The following is a 23,556-nucleotide window of genomic DNA, read 5'->3' as shown; positions in this document are numbered from 1 at the left end:
AGATTTCCTGGTACATAGTTTAACAATAAGTGTCAGACTGTGTGTAACACAACAAATTGAGGACTTTTTTTACTGTACTGTTAATGTTGTTAAACATATAAGATTTTCTTTGTCTAGGTCAGATGACGTTATGTTCCGAATCCTTGCACTAACCTTGATTGTTTTCCTTGTATAGCTTGTTGCTGCCGAGGGCAAGCATTCTCCCTAAAGCCCATCAGAAATGTCTACGCCTGCCAGACGACGTCTGATGAGGGATTTTAAGCGCCTTCAAGAGGATCCGCCTACTGGTATTAGTGGGGCTCCTACTGAAAATAACATTATGCTTTGGCATGCTGTCATTTTTGGGCCACACGACACTCCTTTCGAAGATGGAACATTCAAGCTGACATTGGAATTTACCGAAGAGTACCCAAACAAGCCGCCCATAGTGAGATTTCTTTCGAAATTGTTTCATCCCAATGTTTATGCGGATGGAGGCATCTGTTTGGACATCTTGCAGAATAAGTGGAGCCCGACATATGATGTTTCTGCTATTCTGACATCAATCCAATCACTATTAAGTGATCCCAATCCGAACTCTCCAGCAAATTCAATGGCAGCTCAGCTTTTCAAGGAAAATCGACGAGAATACGAAAAGCGTGTGAAGTCATGTGTGGAGCAAAGCTTTTTGGACACGTAAGGCTGTAATGTTTACATGTTTATAGTTAAAACTGTGATTGGAATATTGCACCTTAACACTGACTAAGGAAATTATGTTCCCCATAAGCCTAAGGCCTGTGATTTCACTAAATTATAGCTATTAACAGCTTCCAGATTTCATATTGACACACCAATTTTTGTCTTAGAATAGTAATGCTACTAACAGAGGACTGTTAATTTGTATGTTATATGTCATAGCTGTGATGATTAGAATTAAATGAAATATTAAATCCATAAAATATCTTTTACTTAGTTTGCCATGCCCCAGAGTTTTGTGTATTAAACTAAAATGCTTGAAATAGGTGGAACTAAATTGTTTCACAGGAAGTGCCACTGATTTAAGCGGAATTGCGCAACTGTATGTTAATATAATGTTCAGTGCATATTTAGTAATGTTTCAAGCATGAGTGATTCTAATGTTATGCAATTTTTCACTATTCATGCCAGATGAAAATATTTTGTAAAACTTTGTCATTGATGTGGTGCAGCCTTGTCAGATTTCTAGGTGCTGGAAATCAGTTCCTTCATGTGTACAAAGAAAATATGCATAATAATTTGACTATTGCAATGCATGAGTGGGAAAAAGTTAATTTCCCCTTTGTGAAAATGTGCTTAACTACTCCCAGTTTTTTCGAAGATGCTCTAATGGTTTTTTAAATATTGAATGAATACTGAAGTTGGTGAGGGGTATTTGAAAACTTCTCAGTTGTGAGAAAAGTAAACACAAACTAGGATTAGGGTTCCATCCTTTTGGAAAACTGCAGAAAACAATATAAGTAAAAAATTTGGATAATAATGTTCGGACAAGTTATTTTTCATGTCGGGGTGGGGGGGGGGGGGGAGGTTAAGGGTATTTGGTGTGTAAAGACATAATGTAGTGAAACACTGGTAAATCAGAAATTTAATGAAAATTACTGTTGATGTACTAGATTTTGAAATATCATATTTTGTTTCATTTGAAGGAAAGTTGTTTTGGAGCAGCAGTGTTTTGCCTGATGGCAAACGTAGACTTGTAATAGAGGCCTTCCCAAATGTCGACGTTGTTCAGCCAATAAACAGCGTAGTTCATTGCAAGAAATTTCTTAGGTTGTTGTTGGCTGAAAGTCTGTAGTAGGAAGTGACAAAATTTAGAGCAACAGAATTTAATTTGAATAATACTCGCAGGAGTTGTTATTCTAAATATATAGATTTGCCAGAAACTATTTTTGACAGTGCTTTTTGTATGACTTTACAGCCAACTATTGTATGACTATAGAGTCTCTACTTATTTTATCAGGATAGGTAATTAAATATTTGACACAGCTATCATGAAATATAACTGCTTTCATGCAGTTTAACATTGCATTTTATGTGCAATTTGAAAGCATTTTACTATCCATTGATAAGGCTCTTATGGCAATAAGTAAAAGTTTCAAAATGTTTACAATAAGATTTACTGTTGAAAGAATCGTTTCCAGTTAAACGACTTTCAGCTGATAAGTTTTTGTTATTTTTTAGCAATGCAACATCTGCATTTAGCACATGGCATCCAACTAGCACTTAAACTGTTATTCAGTGTTAACATGACTCTCTGGTTGCTACTTAATCATATCAAAATAGTGTGTCAGTTACATAGTTAAAAGTGGGGGCAGTACAGAACTTAACAGCATTTTATTTCAATATCCTGTGTGGGATTTTACCCACAAATGATGGTATTTTACAAGATAACAGATGCCTGTAAAATATTTGTCTTGCAGTGCCTGTGTGAAACTTTTTCTGTGGGAAAAGGGATGTTATTTTTAAAAATATTTGAATACAGAAAATGAATATTGTGTGTCGTGGAGTGTAGGAAACTGGTGGTATTATTTGTCAATAAGTACTATTACTGAGTACAGCATAATGTCATATACGTTGATCACTATTTGTAAGTATTGATACTGTTACGTATCAAGTATGCAATTTGTTTTACAGTTGTCCTTAAAGTAAACTTTGAAATTCTCTGTTAACGATTTTAATTCTGCAAGTTATGAGTCACTGTGCTACTATGTTTCTGAAACGGTTCTGTGGGTTTCCATATTACACACAGCAAAATGTATGGGAGTGTATCAGTATTATGTAACATTTACAGACTAATAAAGCTCTGCTGTTGGTTGTAATGCCAGAGGTGTTGTGACTAATACACACACACACACACACACACACACACACACAGACAGACAGACAGACAGACAGACAGACATATTATTATTATTATTATTATTATTATTATTATTGCTAGACTGTACTAGCAGTGAACTTAACTGTTGTGTCCAAAAGTTACTAGCCTATATTTTCCTGCAGGTCACAAAATGGTAAGTGGATTTTATATATATGGAGGCTATCATGTTTTATTTTTCAGTTAGTTACAGTTATTCATAACTTACTGCTTATTTGAGAAATTGGCATAGAAGTTGCCTAGTGTATTTGGGCACCATCTCGACTGGTTATTTCATCATACACAGGAAATCTTAAGAGAATGAGTGCACATGTATCAAATTTATGGCTTTAGAAGAAATAAAAATACAAGAAAAGAAACATTAGAAGAACAGAAGATGCAGGAAAGAAAACACTGGAGATGAATCAGTGCATAAAAAAGTGAAAAATGATTAAGAAGTGCTGTTTTGAAGTGATCATGTTCAGTTCAAAGCATTGAAAACAGTTTGTGCTGTTGTACAGTGATGACTGAATACTTCACAATTACTAGCTTTATTTTCTGAGGCCTACTGTTTTTTTCTGTGTTTTGTGAACAAAAGCTGAGAGAAGTTCTGAATCAGGCTTCTGTCATGGTACAAAAGAGAGGAAACATGGAGACAAATGAATAGTTATGTCATTGTGCAGGAGAAAAAATTCATTCTGCAGGTCAAAGATGACAGGACAAGGGGATTACCAACAAATGTTAGTTAAGAGCATATCATTTCCTTAAGTCTTGAATGTAAGATGAACTGTGGTTGTGGAAGTGCTTACACTTGGTTTTATTGAAATTTGGCTACTACCACAAGGTAATTACGCTTTTTCATACATTTGATTGATCTTTTTTCTGTCTTGTTTTACCCTGTCATGACATTCACCTGTGTTGTTCTTTATATATTTAAATTATTAAGACACATTGCATGTATAATTCCACATTAAACTATAGATGTTCCTCACAAGTAGTTGGTTAGATGAAGTGTTAATTTGATGGAGGCAAGGACAAAAAAATTTTGACTGGACCATGCCCAGTAAAATGTATTTATTTATATTTTTTGCATGCAGACCATCAAGTTGATGTCTTTCTCAAATGTCACAGGTTTGACAGATTACTGTAGATAGATACAGTAATGTTACATACGTTTGTCTTAGTATTCTAATTATATTCTGTGTTACAAGAGAGAACAAGTAGATTAGAATTCACTGAGTGAAAATATAAGGACTACTGTCAGTTATTTTTAATTTTTTCTTCTGCCTGAAATAGTTCCCCGTACTTCTAGTACCATAATTGGGTCTCGTTGCACTTAGTTTGTTTTTACTATTCAGAAAAAATGTAATAAGTTTATACATATACAGTGAATATACTGTCAGATATTTGCTAGGCAAAGGCTTCGTGACGGGACACTCTGGACTTTAGCCCATGCGTTAATCTAATGGCTCTTTTCTGTAACACTAATATTCTGTTAGGTGCAGGTCTGCCGCACAACCCCGCAGTTCAACACCATAATTAAGAAATGGTTAAACTTTTCCATAGTAAACAATTGTTAGTGCTTGTATTGGCACTATTTTTGCCAACTGACTCTTAAGACACAGGCTACTGCTGATTTTCTCACACACAGAAGTAATGTGGTTTACCCAACGGAGATTTTTGTGCATGTGGACACCAAGAAATTTAATGTTATCTGTTTCTGCTGATGTAATACCATAAATATTGTTTATTTAAGCCTTATGAGAACCCGTTAGTAGCTGGGATTTACTGATGGTGTTTACGCCCTGATGTAGAAAATAGGTGGTAACTTCTGTCACACCCTTAGTTGTAGCTGAGTGTAACGTCTCCAAGTCTTTTTCGTAAAATAAGATGGTGTCGTCAGCATAGGTTACTAGAAGTGAGTTGAAGGGTTGTGTCGTATCATTGACAAACCAAGAAGAGAAAATTACCAAGGATCAATCCCTTCTGTACCCCTGGGTTACAGTACCTCTAGAGGATTGGAAATCTATTACCTTGGTATCTATTTTACGTGAAATTTTAGTACATTGTTTGCAATTTGTCAAATATTTGGTCAGTAATAGATGTCCTTGATGTTGTAATTCTTCAATTTCTTAACAAACAACCCATGGTTGACAGTCGAAGGCTTTGGAAAGATCCAAGAATATGCCAGCTGTTCTCATACCTTGGTCTAGGATAGTGTACACTTTATGGAGAAATTCAGTAACTGCATTAGTTATGCACTGGTTTTTCCTAAAGCCATGCTGTTTTTACTAAAGGTAGGGATCAATGATATTGGGCAGTAGTTTTAAACCTCTTTTGTATTCCCTTTCTTATCCACTGGTTTAACGATGCTTGGTGGCCGAGCAGTTCTTGGCGCTACAGTCTGGAACTGCATGCCCGCTACGGTCACAGGTTCGAATCCTGCCTCGGGCATGGATGTGTGTGATGTCCATAGGTTAGTTAGGTTTAAGTAGTTCGAAGTTCTAGGGTACTGATGACCTTAGAAGTTAAGTCCCATAGTGCTCAGAGCCATTTCAACCATTTGAACAATGGTTATTTTTAAACTACTAGGGTAAATGCTTTCTCCAATTCTACAGTTAGAGGTGTGTTAGTGGTTCAACTAGTCCTTTTATGCGTTTTTTTACTACTACTACTACTACTACTACTACACTCGACATATCCCACCCAGCTGAGTACGTATTCTTTAATGGGAGGATTATCTTTCTGATATCAATTTCTTTAACCTCATTAAATTCAAAGCTCACTGTTCGGAGAGTGTGCTTAGATATCTCTTGGCACATTTCTAAAGTGTGTCGATTTCCTGTTGGTGATGTGAAAAGTTTTTGGAAAGGTTACATAATTCTTTGAGTTCTTTTATAATATTACCATCCTGTGTAATGCATAAGGGTTCACTGTCCCTAGCTGTGGAGGTTTTTCGATACTTATTGATAAGTTTCCACAATGTCTTGCTTAAATTTGCAGATTGAGAGTTTTCATTACCGTGGACTTGTTTTTTAAGGTTTGAAAGTTTTGATTTAAAGGTTTTCTTAGCTGTGCTGTATTTTTGTTTAAAAATGTACAGTGTTGTTGATTTGTACAGGACATCAAGGTCATGAGTATTTTGCCTGAGTTTAACAAGGCTGGATGGAAGTCTGAGTTTATTTCTTCCACTGTGACTGTCTGCATTTCTTTAATGGGACAACAGAAATTGAAATTTCTCAATAGGGTGTTATAAAATTGATCCCATTTGTTATCTGATCCTTCCACATGGCAGATTCGATCCCACTTCTCTTCAGCAAGTTTGATTTTCAGAGAGTTGATGTTAGTATTGCTCGTAACTTGTTTCTTTTCAAACATTTTGGTATTATTTTAGGAGCTGTTTTCCTGTATTTTATCTGTTGTACAAGGCGGTCTGAGTAATGAAAGTCTGTGTTACTAAACTTAGCAGTGTCTTCAGTAGGTTTGCTAATTATTGTGTAATCTATCCAGGTCGGACTAGAATCTGAGACTCTGGTATCCATGGTAACTATATTTCTAAGACTGTATGAAGTTTATACATCTACAAGGTTCATGCTAGCAATGGTCATTGGGACCGGTTTGCCTAATTAAAACTGCACAAGGTGGTCTGTATATTCCTATTACTTTGTTTTACTACATTGACTCCATGCTCTTTTAATCGGATTGAAATACCACTTACTTCTAATATCCCCTCTTTACTGCATTGCTCAATAAATGTAAGTTTCTTAAACATAGTATGTTCTCTCAAAAAGTAAGTTGCCACACTTCCACCATTATGCTGTTTCCTACAATAACTGTTTACCAGTACATAAGCATTCAGTTTATAACAATTAATTTTTTTACATTTTAGACTGTGTTCAGTTAATACTAACACTTGTGGTAAATGCTCATTTACAAATACCTGTAGTATAGTTTCTTCCTAAGGTATTGCGCATTCAGATGTATCATGCTAACTGATGCCTGGATTTCTTCTCTGTTTATATGTCTGTCGATGTTTTGTTCTGTGGGATTGGATCCAAGATTACGTCCACTTTTGTATCTTCTACATGTGTGGTAACACTGAGTGCACAAGGTTCACACATATGTTCGAACTGCCACTTCAATATGTAACTACTGAACTCTATGATTACCATCAGAAACAAGATTTTTTTCTCTATTTGCTTTTTGTCACACGTTGTACTTAGATTATTATTATTAGTTGTTGATATTCTTAACTGTTTGTTGTTTTTACATTGCATGAAATTTTAATAGCAACCTCTAGATGCCAAATTTCAGTATGCATATTAGTTTACTGCTGTAATTTTTAATCTCAGTTTTGCTTGAATATGAGAGACCATTTTGCCAAACTGATCTTAGGCAAGTTTCCATCTGCTCAGTGTGAAAGCTGCTTTTAGTAGTGTGTATGGTATGTAAGTATGCTTTTAGTGCTCCTTTGTTGAATAACTATAGGCTTGACTAATTACAAGAACTGACGTGTGTTTGTACTGTTTCTTGCACAGGGGCTCAAAAACTTTTGAGAATGATGATAGTACAGAAATCTGCTTTTGTCTACATCATTTTTCACTTTTTTTGTACAGAGCTATAATAATTTGTAAGTTAATTTGTACTGAACCTTACTGCTTGTGAACAGTACATTAGACAGTTGATGTGGTATGGTACTAGTGTTTTGACTGGTTCAAAATCGTTCATCTTTGTGTAACTGCTGCACCAAGATCCTTCATCTGATCTGTATATTTTTGTCTGCCCCTACTGTTTCGTCCCCCTTCCTCTGCTGCCTGTTCCTGTACCAAGTTCCATCTTCTGGTAAGGGTCTTTCATTGACTTCTGTCCTCAACTATTATTTTTAATGCTTGATTTTATATTCTATCTGTACACACATTTTATCACATTCTTCAGTTGATCATATTTCCAATTTCTCTTTCAGATTTCCAGTGGTCCAAGTTTCACTTAAATGTGGTGTTCCATATGACAATGAATACTTTCAGTAACCTCTACCTTGGTTCCATTTCAGTGTATGACATCAGTAGGTTTTTTATTGAACAAAGCATTCTTTGCCTATGCCAATCTAGTACTGACATATTCCTTGGTTTGGTCATTCTGTGCAATCCTGCTCCTCAGTCATGCATTTCTTTCATTACATCTTGTTCCCAATTTCTTCATATTGTTATTTATAAACATTGTCTTTGCTTTGTTTATCCTTAATTTGTATTCAGTGCCACGTGTGTTGTACATTCCTTTCAATGTTTCCTCAAAGTTTTCATTTGGTCTATTGGACTTCGTTATTGTTATGTTCCCTTTGAACTCTTCTTTTCCTGAAAATTTCCATCACTTCCTTTACTAGCTCTTCGACATATGTTGAACAGTTATGGCGATTAGCTGCCTTGAACCATTCTTAAAAGAATTTTCATCGCTAGACCTTCCACTGTTTGAACTACTCAGTGTTTGATTGTACTTTTCTCTCTCAATTATCCTGTTTATAGTTTGTTTCCTGTAGCTGCCCATGAGTTCACTGGCCTGGCACAGATATGGCAATTTTCATTTTTTTATTATTTGGATTTAATTTTCTGCTAGAACAGAACTTGTACTTCATATACTACTAGTACTTCATATACTACTAGTAATTGTTTTCTGAGCTATTCCTGTCCTCTTGGTGCAATGGATAGTTTGTCTGAGGTTCATTGCAGTTATATTTAAACCCTTGGGTTACGCTCAGCGGTAAGGTGCCAGATCATGAATCCAAATGTCTCTGGTTCCATCTCGAGTCAGTCCCAGGATCTATACCTGTCACTTATCACTTTTTGTCTCTGGCAGTGTTTGTTATTGTGATAAATGCGGACTTGTTCTTGGTTTTAGTCTGCATTAAACTGTAGGTCCTGGTATACCATCTTTGACCACGCCCAGTGAAGAGCTGTGATTTTCAAACCAACCAGTTGATGATAGTTTTACGTTAACTAGCTAATTCTGTCTGGGCAGGCCTCGGAAAACCCAGGAGTACTGATCAACCTCCATGTCACCCTCAGTGTATAGGTGTCACTGGTTGTGGATATGGAGGGAATGTGGTCAGCACACTGCTCTCCAGACCATTGTCAGTTTTTGTGACCGGAATCACTATTTCTCAATCGAGCAGCTCTTCGATTGTCCTCGCAAAGACTGAGTGCACCCCACTTGCCAACAACGATGGGCCATGTCAGGCAGCTCTGAACTTTGGTGATTAGGCAGGAACAGTTGTTGCCACTTTGACAGGGCTCTTTGTTTTACCTTACCATGAATTAGTTATTTCATCATCCTAAAACATGTAAAGAGTGCATTCATGCACTTGTTCTGGAATTCTTTCATTTCTTTAACCATTCTCTCTCTCTCTCTCTCTCTCTCTCTCTCTCTCTCTCTCTCTCTCTCTCTCTCTCTCTCTCTCTGCCCCCCCCCCCCCCTTTCATTGTAAAACTTTGTATAAGCTGTTTGTTCAATGCTACAGCCTCCCAATTCTAGGATTTATATTGATTGTGGCTTTTTTGTTGTCTTTTAAAGCTTACCCATACTGTTTTCTTCTCATTTATTGTCATGCAGTTGTCTCTAACATGTTGATATATTTCTCCTGTCACAGAGACCTTCTACTGAATCTTAGCATCCGTGTGTTCTTTAATAAAAATTTAGTGTCGTCTGCAAAAACTGGCTCTGCTGCTGACGAGTGGTCTGGTAAATTATTTTAAAAAAGGTTGGTCTTTACTTCTCATTCTGTGCGGTACGTCTCCCTTGACCTTTGGTTCTGGGTAACTTTCCCCAAATCTACCCCTTTTCCTAGACCTATTCACCCCTGTTCCTTCGCCTTCAACCCTTCTGCCTGAGAAAGGAGCCATTGGCTCTGAAAGCTTGGCAGTTACAGCTGTCTTTTATGTGTGTTTTCTGCCACTGCTTGGTGAGTAGACTTTTTATCTATCCAATAAATTTTTTTCATCAATAATTGATCCTTTATTATTTTTGATGCAGTTGGAACTACAGAGATTGGTCTATAATTACTAGGGAGGTGTCTTTCTCCATTTTAAATGCCGGGAGGGTAACAGTGATTTAAAGTGCTTGTGCGAAAATATTGTCTGCTGCAATTCTGTTGGCTAGGTATAGGAATGAAATTTTAATTTCATTTTCTATGCTCTTTATGACAAAGTTCCCGTTCCATAATAGTCCTCCATTTTAGAAATTACAAGCTTGTTAATTGTTTTGCTATTATTGGGAAGAGTACCTTACTATTTTTGTTTCCTTAACAGAATTTTATGGTCTAGAGTCGAACGCCCAGGCAAATTCACAGAAAATGCCAAAATGTTACATTTTGCTATTTCGTTCTACTAGAATTGAGTTTGTCAGAACAAATATTGCGTTATCAGTAACAAAGCCTTTACAGAAGCCAAACTGAGCTGTTGTTAAAAGATTATTCCCAGAAAGATGATTCAGTATTATATTGTAAGCTACCTTCTCAGAAATATTTGAGAACATTGGAAGGAGTGCGATTCTTCTGTCATTAGAGATAAATTGCTTACCTACACTTTCGGTATACCGGTGAAATTACTACATACTTCAGGCTTTCAGAAAATGCTCCTTGATGGACTGAAAAAGTAACTCGAGAGTGGGTCTACCAAGTCAGCACAATATTTTACAACTTAGCCAGAGACAATTTATAGGTAGAAGTGTTACTACTTTTTAGTGGTCTAATGATTTTTGTCATCTCTCTAATACGTGAGTTACAAAAACTTCTGGTAGTGGAGTATGCAGTGCCTGTCTAAGTAAGTTCCTTGGATCTGATATTGAGGGATGATTTTTTTTTTTGTACCTGCGTTTTCAGCTACGGTTAGAAAATATGAATTGAATTTAGTAACCAATGACTTAATTTGGGAGTTCACCGCCAGTTGCTTTGCTAAGTTAATTCATTTCATGCCTAATAATGCTCCAAATTGTTCTTTGCATTGGTCTTGGAATTTTTGCCCCTTTGAATGCACACTGAAGAAATTTGCAATACTGCTTATAATCTACTTGAAAGTCTTGATTAGAGCTAGTCCTTTGCATTAAATAGAACTCTCTTTTCCCAATAGAGGATATTTTGATCCCAGATGTTAGCTGCCCTTTTTCTCAGCATCTACTGCCAATGTCCCTGACCCTTTGTAAAAGAAAACTGGATTCATGAAGTGGAAATTTTTACGAAGTCTCAGACGGTGTCCAGGAAAGACAGATTAGGCAGAATTGGTGGTGGAGTGTTTGTGTCTGTCAGTAGTGGTTTATCTTGTAGTGAAGTCAAAGTAGGTACTCCGTGCGAATTGGTATGGGTGAAGGTTATACTTAACAGCCGAACTAAGTTAATAATTGGCTCCTTCTACCGACCCCCAGACTCCAATGATACAGTTGCTGAACAGTTCAGAGAAAATTTGAGTCTCGTAACAAATAAATACCCCACTCATATGGTTATAGTTGGTGGGGACTTCAACCTTCCCTCAATATGTTGGCAAAAATACTTGTTCAAAACCGGTGGTAGGCAGAAAACATCTTCCGAGATTGTCCTAAATGCTTTCTCCGAAAATTATTTCGAGCAGTTAGTCCACGAACTGACGCGAATTGTAAATGGTTGCGAAAACACACTTGACCTCTTAGCCACAAACAATCCAGAGCTAATAGAGAGCATCATGACTGATACAGGGATTAGTGATCACAAGGTCATTGTAGCTAGGCTCAATACCGTTTCTTCCAAATCCACCAGAAACAAACGCAAAATAATTTTATTTAAAAAAGCGGATAAAGTGTGACTAGAAGCCTTCCTAAGAGACATTCTGCATTCCTTCCGAACTGACTATGCAAATGTAGACGAGATGTGGCTCAAAATCAAAGATATAGTGGCAACAGCAATTGAGAGATTCATACCTCATAAATTGGTAAGAGATGAAACTGATCCCCCATGGTACACAAAACGGGTCCGAACGCTGTTGCAGAGACAACAGAAAAAGCATGCGAAGTTCAGAAGAACGCGAAATCCGGAAGATTGGCTAAAATTTACAGACGCGCGAAATTTGGCACGGACTTCAATGCCAGATGCCTTTAATAGGTTCCTCAACGAAACATTGTCTCGAAATTTGGAAGAAAATCCGAAGAAATTCTGGTTGTATGTAAAGTACAGAAGCGGCAAGACGCAGTCAATAACTTCGCTGTGCAGTGCCGATGGTACTGTTACCGACGACTGTGCCACTAAAGTGGAGTTATTGAATGCAGTTTTCTGAAATTCCTTCACCAGGGAAGACGGATGGAATATTCCAGAATTTGAAACACGAACAGCTGCTAGCATGAGTTTCTTAGAAGCAGATACCTTAGGGGTTGCGAAGCAACTCAAATCGCTTGATATGGGCAAGTCTTCAGGTCCAGATTGTATACCGATTAGGTTCCTTTCAGATTACGCTGATACAAGAGCTCCCTACTTAGCAATCATATACAACCACTCGCTCACCGATAGATCTGTACCTACAGATTGGAAAATTGTGCAGGTCGCACCAGTGTTTAAGAAGGGTAGTAGGAGTAATCCATCGAACTACAGACCTATATCATTGACGTCGGTTTGCAGTGGGGTTTTGGAGCGTATACTGTATTCAAACATTATGAATCACCTCGAAGGGAATGATCTATTGATACATAATCAGCATGGTTTCACAAAACATCGTTCTTGTGCAACGCAGCTAGCTCTTTATTCGCATGAACTAATGGCTGCTATTGACAGGGGATCTCGAGTTGATTCCATATTTCTAGATTTCCGGAAAGCTTTTGACACCGTTCCTCACAAGCAACTTCTAATCAAGCTGCGGGCATATGGGGTATCATCTCAGTTGTGCGACTGGATTTGTGATTTCCTGTCAGGAAGTTCATAGTAATAGACGGCACATCATCGAGTAAAACTGAAGTGATATCAGGTATTCCCCAGCGAAGCGTCCTGGGACCTCTGCTGTTCCTGATCTATATAAATGACCTGGGTGACAATCTGAGCAGTTCTCTTAAGTTGTTCGCAGATGATGCTGTAATTTACCGTCAAATAAGGTCATCCGAAGACCAGTATCAGTTGCAAAGCGATTTAGAGAAGATTGCTGTATGGCGTGGCAGGTGGCAGTTGACGCTAAATAACGAAAAGTGTGAGGTGATCCACATGAGTTCCAAAAGAAATCCGTTGGAATTCGATTACTCGATAAATAGTACAATTCTCAAGGCTGTCAATTCAACTAAGTACCTGGGTGTTAAAATTACGAAAAACTTCAGTTGAAAAGACCACATAGATAATATTGCGGGGAAGGCGAGCCAAAGGTTGCGTTTCATTGGCAGGACACTTAGAAGATGCAACAAGTCCACTAAAGAGACAGCTTACACTACACTCCGTCGTCCTCTGTTAGAATATTGCTGCTCGGTGTGGGATCCTTACCAGGTGGGTAGACGGAGGACATTGAAAGGGTGCAAAAAAGGGCAACTCGTTTTGTATTATCACGTAATAGGGGAGAGAGTGTGGCAGATATGATACGCGAGTTGGGATGGAAGTCATTAAAGCAAAGACATTTTTTGTCGCGGCGAGATCTATTTACGAAATTTCAGTCACCAACTTTCTCTTCCGAATGCGAAAATATTTTGTTGAGCCCAACCTACATAGGTAGGAATGATCATCAAAATAAAATAAGAGAAATCAGAGCTCGAACAGAAAGGTTTAGGTGTTCGTTTTTCCCGCGCGCTGTTCGGGAGTGGAATGGTAGATAGTATGATTGTGGTTCGATGAACCCTCTGCCAAGCACTTAAATGTGAATTGTAGAGCAATCATGTAGATGTAGATCTATCGGAAATAAATTTTTCATTTGCGTTGTGTCCTTGGTAAGCTTCTTCCATTTTTCATCTGTAAATTCTCTATGAATAGTGTAACTGAGTCAGCACTTACAATTCTCTGAAATTTTCCCTTTCCTTTCTTAGTTAAACATGACTGCTGGCTAAGCTTTATTGCTGCCATTGCCATTGGCCAGTAAAACCATTCATTATGGGGATCACATCTGTTTCATTAAAGAGAGATGCACTATGTGCTTCTGTTCTGATTACGAATGATACTGCAGGGATCAAACCAAAGCTGGACAGCAGTGATTGTAGGTCCCCTCCATCAGAACTACAAAAGACGAAATCTATGTTGAAACCCCCACATACACTGAAACAACATCAGCGCAGTAATTATGGTGGTAGGTTGAACAAATAAAGTAAACAACTCATCTGAATTTGACCAGTCAGTTGTGAGCAGTCAATGGTTTTAGTGTTTGTGTTTTTGTGTCACAAATTTCAATGGAGCGACATCTCCAAATCAAATGTATAAGGCATTGTCCAGAATATTTTGAAGAAGAGAAAAGTGTATGCCAAGTTTGCTCCACACATCTTGACTACTGAACAAAATCAGTTATGCATAGACTCCTGCCACGGCTTAATTGAAATGCAAAATGCAGAAAATCCTTTCGTGAAAAAAATTTGTGTTATCAATACAAACCTACCACAAAATGGCAAGGTGCAGAAATTCACACGAAGGGATAACACTTTATGACATAATCAACATTTAAGTCAATGTAAGTACTTTTCTAATGGGTTCACATGGTTGTATGTGCATTCTGTGCATAGTATTAAAGTGTGTTGGCAGGAAAGGGGGGGGGGGAGTGACAGTTTAGAGCACAGAAGGCATTAAAACAATTACCTTGACTTTCTCTAATTTTTTATTAAGGCAGTTTCTGGATTGACAGGGTACAATCACTTCCTAGTTATTAGAAAGTCTTGTTAATAGCCCTTGTAATCTATTAATGTAGTTTGAAATATTTACCATTGCTATCTTCTACGCTTCCAAGTCTATTAATAGTGCATAACAATGTTTCATTATGACAGCGTGTTAATTCTGTAAATATTAGCTGTTCCAATTTACTGCATTTTATTCGCCTATTTCGGCAGTCACCTGACAAACAGTCGGGGTAGTAACTATCATATTCAAATGGTTTTATGTTTTTTTGTTACACTTTCTGACATGTTCCACACCCGCAATAATCATCTCATTTTTTGGGTCTGTGGAACAAAAACTGAATATAATCTAATCTAATATAACCTGAAGTACATTATATTATTCTTGATTCTTCAAGTTCACCAAGATCAATTTAACTGAACCTTCCGTCGGTTCTCGGTAGAACGACATTATAATAAATGAAAAGCACTGATTTTGTAGACTTTCCTGGCGTAATAACTGCTGATATTCTTCACGGGTTTGCAGCTGGATCATGTCGTCGTCCAGACACAATATTTCAGCTGGCCGCCATCTTCAGGTGAGTTAATGGTTGTGCACTGCCTCGCCGGAACTGAATCCCAGCCACAACGATGGAAACCTTCATATACCACGGACAGCGCACTGTGCGTGCGTGAGATGATGGGCAGTGCCTCCTGGCGGCAAGTAGACACGCAGCGCGCCGGTGGGAGAAGACGGCAGAAACGATAAATCGCAACAGCACTAGTTGGAAGAAACCAATGATCGAAAAGAAGACCGTTGTTTAATGTCGGACAAAATCATATTCCATAATCTTACTTAGAGGAAAACCTTTACCCCTGTTAATAATATTACTTGATAATCTAATTTCAGTGGATTCTTTAAGAAAACATTCCCAATAGCGAGAAGCAGGAGAGATCAATTGTGTCTTGTCATACATCATCCTGTGTCCTTCGTTAAGGCAGTGTTCCGCCACTGCCAACTTCTCAGGCTGGAACAACCAAGTGTGTCGATGATGTTCCACACACCGGTCCTGAATAGTTCTTTCCACAGTGAAACGGAATTTCATAAACCCTGGGCTTCCTCAAGCCCAAATTATCTTTAACTGAGCCAAGAAGGGCTCTAGTCTTGGCCTCCGGCGTAAAAATACCATATTTTCTTAAAATTCTTGAAATTTTGGATGATATACTTCCCCCAAAGGGTAAATAAGTAACAGCTTCAAAAGTATCCTCTATTGGCTTGCATGATGGACCAAACTGAAGGGCACAGCACATTTGTTGTTCCTTATATCCATTCTGTTTAAAGACAATCTTCAAATGATCAAGTTCTTCTTTCAAATGTTCCTCGTCAGAAATGGCATAAACTCTTTTCACCAGAGTCCACAAAACTCCACTGCGTTGGTGTGGTGGATGACAGCTGGTCTCATGAAGATAGAGGTCAGTATGAGTAGGTTTCCGATACACACAGTGTCCAAAAGTCTCATTGTCCTTTCTTAAACCAAAGTGTTTTTTTTAGATACGTTGATGACATTTTAATGGTTTGGCCACATGGAATTGATGCTTTGAATCGCTTTTTAGATCTTTTTAATTGTCTACATCTGAGTATTCAGTTTACTATGGAAATTGAAAGTGATGGTAAACGTCCATTTCTTGATGTTTTAGTTCAAAGACAGGACGATGGAACTTTTGGACACACTGTGTATCGGAAACCTACTCATATTGACCGCTATCGTCATGCAACCAGCTGTCACCCCCCACACCAACGTAGCGGAGTTTTGCGGTCTCTGGTGAAAAGAGCCTATGCCATTTCTGATGAGGAACATTTGAAAGAAGAACTTGATCATTTGAAGATAGTTTTTAAACAGAACGGATATATGTAACAATAAATATGCTGCACTCTTCAGTTTGGTCCGTCACATGAGCCAATAGAGGATACTTGTGAAGCTGTTGCTTATTTACCCCTTGCGGGAAGTATATCTTCCAAAATTTCAAGAATTTTAAGAAAATATGGCATTAAAAGTGTTTTTATGCCGGTGGCCAAGACTAGAGCCTTTCTTGGCTCAGTTATAGATCATTTGGGCTTGAGGAAGCCCGGGGTTTAAGAAATTCCGTGTCACTGTAGAAAGAAGTATATTGGTCAAACTATTCAGGACCGGTGTGTGAAACATCATCAGCACACTCAGTTGTTCCGGTCTGATACGTCGGGAGTGGCGGAACACTGCCTTAACAAAGGACACAGGATGATGTATGACAAGACACAATTGATACCTCCTGCTTCTCACTATTGGGAATGTGTTCTTAAATAATCCATTGAAATTAGATTTTCAAGTAATATTATTAACAGGGATAAAGGTTTTCCTCTAAGTAAGAAATAGAATATGATTTTGTCCGACATTAAACAACAATGGCCTTCTTTTTTATCATTGGTTTCTTCCAACTAGTGCTGTTGCGATTTATCGTTTCTGCCGTCTTCTCCCACTGGCGCGCTGCGTGTCTACTTGCCGCCAAGAGGAGATGCCCATCATCTCACGCACGCGCGGTGCTCTGTCCATGGTGTATAAAGGTTTCTATCGTTGTCGCTGGAATTCAGTTCTGACAAGGTAGTGCATGAGCTTTAACTCACCTGAAGATGGTGGCCAGCTGGTCCGCTGAAATATTGTCTGGACGATGACATGATCTGGCTGCAAACCCGTGAAGAATATCAGCAATGAAAAGCACTAGTTAGCTTTTGTTCTACAGTATTATTGTACAGTACAACAAAAGCAAGCTAATGCTTTTCGTTTATTATACACCAAGATCACTAGTAATTCCTTTTATTACTATTACTGGTTTCGACAGATAGACACTGTCATCATTGGATCTTGTACTGTAGCATTATTAGATGTACATGCTTTTTACAACATGGAAAGTCAATGATGTGACATGAAAATTGTAATAAAAAGTGGCAGGGAACCACCATGTCATAAATAAAATACCCCACAATTAAAACACACAAAATGTAGTGCTGACGTCCCAGCATGCACTCGTACTGCACCACTTGTGCATATGATTTAGTGTAGTTCATTTTATATGGTGTGAAGAATACAATCATGTAAACCTGATAATATTTTGCATGGTCCATGGCTATGACGTATATGTATCTTGCATGTAGTTCCCTGGATGGCATTTTTCTGTCAGGACTTTTCATATGGCTCTGTGTTGATGAATAATTTGAACTATGTTTATTGTAAAAAGGAAGTGCATAACATGTTGTATGTTTTACTTGTGTGATATTTTATTTGTGGCATGCTGATATTCCCTGCTACTTTTTATTACAATTTGATGCAACACCACAACATGATTTTCAGTGTTGTAAAAAGCATTTACATCTAATAACATTATGGGATCCAATGAGGACAGTGTAGATTTGTTGAAGCTGGTAACAATAATAAAAAGCATTGCTAGTGATGTTGGCAGACATATATAACTTTCAGATTGCCCCTAATGGCTGATGCAATATCAAACATATATGATGCATATTATTCAATTAGGTGTTTAATGCAGTATTCGCCAAGCTCTGTGGCCTGGGCCTTCATTAACTTTTTGAGTATATAGCCACTTCCCTTTCCTTATATTACACCTACAGGAACTTTTATGCATCTATGAGCATATATTCCATCTACTTGCAGTGAAACTTCAATCAGAAGAAAACAACATTAGTAGGTACAATGAACAGAATTCCCTGAGAAATCCACAATTGCATGAAGAAGAACAGTTCTGATTTACATTCTACCATCGTACTGGAAAAGACTAGTAAGCCATATTGCACACTGGCAGCATACCAAGGGAAGAGAAGTAACAGTGTCATTCTCAGCACATTACATTTGAAGGAGCAGTGAGAGAAGAAGAAACCAGAAGCTGTTGCTATGTATAACACAACAAAGTTGATAAACTGATTTGCAAATACTTATTTTTTTTTGCAGAAGATGGCTGATGTATGTCTTTCACAAGCTGTGTGGTATGGATCACATAAATCAAGTAATCTGAAGAAGTGTTGATTGTTCAGCTAGTAAATGAACTCACATATGGTAAACAACAAAGAATAGGGTGACACAATAAAGCCAATCAAATATAAAAGTGACTGTAGGGCAAAAGAGCAAATGAAATCCATAATAGAAATCTAGAAGTGTTACAACTCTTTGTGGTGTATCTTCGAATGGAGAGAGAGAGAGAGAGAGAGAGAGAGAGAGAGAGAGAGATGTAAATGAATGGAAAAAGGTAGGTTGTACTTAAACCATCTTGTTAATTTTAATAGTCCCATTAATGACCAAATGATCCCTTTCTGCTGCCCTAGTCACAGCACATTTTCTACTGTCCTAGTATTAATATCTTGGTGCACTGGCCACTTGTGGAAAATCTGGAACAGCTGCAAATGTAGCTTTTAAATTTCACAGTAGTACTGGCAGTTCAGTGAAATGATATTCCTGAAACACATGATCACAAAAAATATATTAATGGGCTAATTTTAAATTGTCCCAAAAGACTTGCATCATACATACTTCCTCTTGAGAGAAAACATTGTAGTAAAGACCCAAATTACATATTTGTGTGTTAGGAATGTGATGAAATATGAGTATTTTATAGAACTAGTTTAGTTTTAGTTGTATGATTCAGAGGACTTAGGATAACAATTCACTGTACAGTTTAGGTGCTGAGCAGTAGATAGGTGCAGAAATATTGAACTTGTAGCCAAACTTTTAAACAGTGTCCCACCCCACCCCACTGATAGGATCAGCCTTAAATTATTGTTTTAATCACAGATTTAAATACACTGTAGTAACAGCCATTTACAAAACTGGAGATAAGCAAATTATCTCTAATTACTGACGTATACCACTCATTCCAGTCTTTCTGGACATGTTTGAGAAAGTGGCCTGTAATGAAATGGTGACTCATTTAACTGAACACAACTTGTTAACTGCCTTCAATTTTAGCTTTTGTAAGATTCTCCACAGAAAAAGTAATACAAAGTCTCACAAAAGGAGTGCTAGCAGAGCTAAACAAGAAAAAGCTTCTTATTGGTATATTCTGTGACCTTCAAAAGCCTTTGACTGTGTTCATCACTAAATTCTTCTTAAGAAATTAAAGTGTTGTGGCATTAATGGCACCCCTCTTGTATATATGAAATCGTACCTACATAGCAGAAAGCGGAGGGTCTCATTATAATGTATTAGATCTCCAGCATGAAACTAACCACAAAATGGGGAACATAACAGATATAGTGCCTTAAGGACCATTACTGGGCCCACTGTTGTTTTTAACCTACACAATCTTCAGTGACATAAAATGGTGGTACAGTAACTAATTTCTGCTGATGAGACAAGCATACTACAATGAATTCAGTCAGATCAGAACTTTTTCTCAATTACTGAATAGTTTGGTATCATCTAAAGTTGAGCCAAGCTTGAGTTGATTTGCTTACACAAATGATGTAGCTCTTATCTGCAGATGTTCATAGATATGTATGACTCAAATACAATTTTTCTGTTGATATATTTTTGTTATTTATATATTGATATATTTCAGCTATTGATCTTACACCATGAAAATTATTAGTCACTGTTTTAAAATATATGATATAAAAGAAGCATACATTAGCTACAATAATTTTTATGTTTCATTGTTATATGTGAATAAAATATTTGTATTTATTTATAATTTATTAATTTTACTATGAATAATGAAATAGATGTTTTTCATATTTTCAAAATTTGTAACCTTTGTTATCAACCCTTAGGCCTATAAATCTTCGCTTAAATAACTATTTTCAGAAAGCAGTACATAAAATTGAACTGGCAAACACTTTCAATAACAAAAGCTATCTTAATTTTAATTTGATCTTCTACCTGTTGGGCGCGAGCATTCTGGAATGTATGTTCATTATATAGAATAGATAGCAGGAAGAATGATATGTTATACATATCTTACTATACTGTCTTTTAACGTGGTCCTCAGCTTCTGTGCTGTAATTAGTCTAATGTTGCCCTTGCAATTCCTATTGGAGCAATATGTTGAGGATTATAATATATTCCTAGATACATCACTTAAAGCTGGTTCCGGAAACTTTGAAAGTAGGCTTTGTTAGGATAGTTTGCATCTACCTTCAGGCATCTGCCAGTTCATGTTCTTCAGCACCTCCATGACATTCTCCCAAGGATAAATAAACTTGTGACAATTCGTATTACTGTTCTTTCCATATTTTCAATATTCCTTGTTACTCATATTTATTACTCCCATTTAACACAGGACCTGCACAATGAGGAGTAATCTATGATGGGTCACATGAGTGTTTTGTAAGCAGTCACCTCTGTAGACTTACTGCATTTTCCAAGCATTCTACAAATGAACCAAAGTCTGGCATCTGCTTTATCTACAGCTGAATCTGTGTGATGGTATCATTTCACATCCCTACAAAATGTACACTCAGATATTTATATAAGTTGACTGATTTCCACTATGACTCATACATATTGAAGCCATGGATACTATGTTTTGTTCATGCTGTGTAGTGTACAATTTTACATTGCTGAACATTTAAAGAAAGTTGCCAATCTTTGCGCCACTTTGAAAAATTATCAAAATCCAGCAGAGTATTTGTGCAACATTTTTCAGACTGTACTTCATTGTAATTAATCATATCATCTGCAAAAAGTCTGAGCTTACTATTAATATCATTTACAAGGTCATGAATATACAATAAGAACAGTGAGGGTCCCAATGCACTTCACAGAGTCCTCTCTTAATCTCACAAGCAGTAATGTTCCATTAGTACCAAAGGTAGACATTATTGATCAGGAACTGCATGAAGGTTGGCGTGCAAAATTTGTTGAAATACAACTTGGTAAGAAGTCAAAGTAGAGTCACCACACGGATGAACTAATCAAAATGCTCTGTTCAATGTGTTGTGCCCTTAGAAGCATGTCTCCTTGTGTTGAACTAAAGACAAATTGTGTCTTCACCCCCTGTTGTCTTCTGTGGCAGTATGCCTAAAGCAAATAAAGTGTTTGTCCAGCAGAAGCAAGTAACAGTATTGTGTAAAGTGTTTAATTGTATGTCCTGCAGAAGCCCCTTTAAGACTCTTGGAATTCTTACACCCACTTCCCATTACATTTACACTTTAATAGTTTTTGTTATTGATTACAATCAGTTCAGCTGAACTGTTGTATACCCAGGCATAATACAAGACATAATAATAGTTATAATGTAGGCTTCACCTCCTTGTTCAGGCAACAGATTGAAGTTATGTAGTCTGTGGTATGGTAAGAAGTTTAACAAGCTCCCATCTAACATAAAGTAAGAAATTGTGTACCCCTACCAATTCAAAAGAAAATTAAAAACTTTCATTGTTAATCTCTCTTTCTGTAAATTGTCTGAGTATCTAACATCAGAGACTGAAAAGTTCTGTTAAGCACATGGCAACCAGCAGAGCTTTATGACAAGTAGTAATACACTGTAAATAGGATTGAGTATATACTTGCATCATACACATGCAAGAAAATATTTTCCTTAAAAATACCATTTTAATCAAGTAAATGTTAAGCTCCTGATAGCAGATAAACAGGAGCCATGTAGTAAAACTGAGGTGGCAGCAGGTTTTTTTTTATACTAGCAGTTTTCTTTCTAATTTACCCAATTCAATTTATATGCTATAAGGATGAACAGCATTAAGCAATAAAGTGATAGTTTATAGTTAATGCAGAATACAGATTAACATCTATGATGTCCTTGTCTTATGTTAATGCGTATCTTGATTCGTTCCACATCCTTGAAAGCTCTCCTTCTTAATGGGATTTGAGGAACATGGTGACTGCATGAAATCCATGTTCACACAGAGGCTCTCCCACAACCATTCTAGTTGTGGATCATTTGCAGTGGGACAGGAAAGAGGGGAAGTACCCTCTACTAAACACCACAGCTTGGTTTGCAGAGTATAGATGTAGATATCTAGAGACTAATTTAGGTGGAAAGGAAAAAGAAGTCTACAAGATGTATCAAAATACAAACGACACTTGAACCAATGTAGCAAATGGAGCGTTTTTCAAAGCTGTACCGTGTCCATAAATAGACATTTAGTTATTTGTGTTTTATACTGCTAAATTAACATTGACAGCAGTATATGTACTAGTACAGGTAAGCTGTTAAAATTTGAGAACAGGCAATACTGAGTGGGACACTCACAAGTTGAGTTGTATTTTTAAATGTAATGCACTAAACATCAAATTATACTGCTGAAATTTGTTTTATTTGATGACAGAATGTCATCCTGATCTATAATATGGTCCCTTGAATAGTCCATATTCTGCCAATTATTTACCAAAGAAAAGTTTCCAAACAGTCATATATTTTCAGAAGTTAGTTTACTTAGACAAATGGTTTCGGCATCTCATTAATGCCATCTTCAGGCCGCTATGCACACCATACATACAGAATCAGATAGGTTGACATATGCATAACTGGAGCCATCAGTGCCTGGATTCTGTGAATTTTTTGTGGAACTTGTCAAATTCCACTTTATCAACAAAGGAAAGAAATTTATGGCTGACTTGAAATGTATTCACAGTTGCGAATATGAACCACCTTCAGCTGTATTATGGAGTGATGGCAGTGAAAACATGTGCTGGACTGGGACTCAAATCCAGACTTCCTGGCTTACACAAGCAGTTGCCTTAACTGCTCCGCTCTCCAAGCATGATCCATGGCCAGACCCGAACTTCCATATGTCCTTGTCCATCTGTCTGACCATGGGTTGTGCTCGTATAGCCAAAGTGATTAATTCATATAAAGCAGGAAATTTGGTTTGAGTCCCAGTCCGACACAAATTTTTACTGTCGTCA

The 23,556-nt window shown here is 37.3% G+C and overlaps 1 protein-coding gene across 1 annotated transcript; it reads left to right on the top strand.

Annotated features, from left to right (window-relative positions):
- Positions 1–220: 220 nt before the first annotated feature.
- LOC126416865 (ubiquitin-conjugating enzyme E2-17 kDa-like) lies at positions 221–679 on the top strand. The gene has a single exon (XM_050084748.1). The coding sequence runs from the start codon at positions 221–223 to the stop codon at positions 677–679; it is 459 nt and encodes a 152-aa protein (XP_049940705.1).
- The last annotated feature ends 22,877 nt before the right edge of the window (positions 680–23,556 follow it).

The sequence above is a fragment of the Schistocerca serialis genome, chromosome 8 (assembly GCF_023864345.2).
Source record: "Schistocerca serialis cubense isolate TAMUIC-IGC-003099 chromosome 8, iqSchSeri2.2, whole genome shotgun sequence".
NCBI classification, from domain to species: domain Eukaryota; kingdom Metazoa; phylum Arthropoda; class Insecta; order Orthoptera; family Acrididae; genus Schistocerca; species Schistocerca serialis.
The sequence above is the reverse complement of the archived record's forward strand: the minus strand, read 5'-3'. Positions and strand labels throughout refer to the sequence as shown.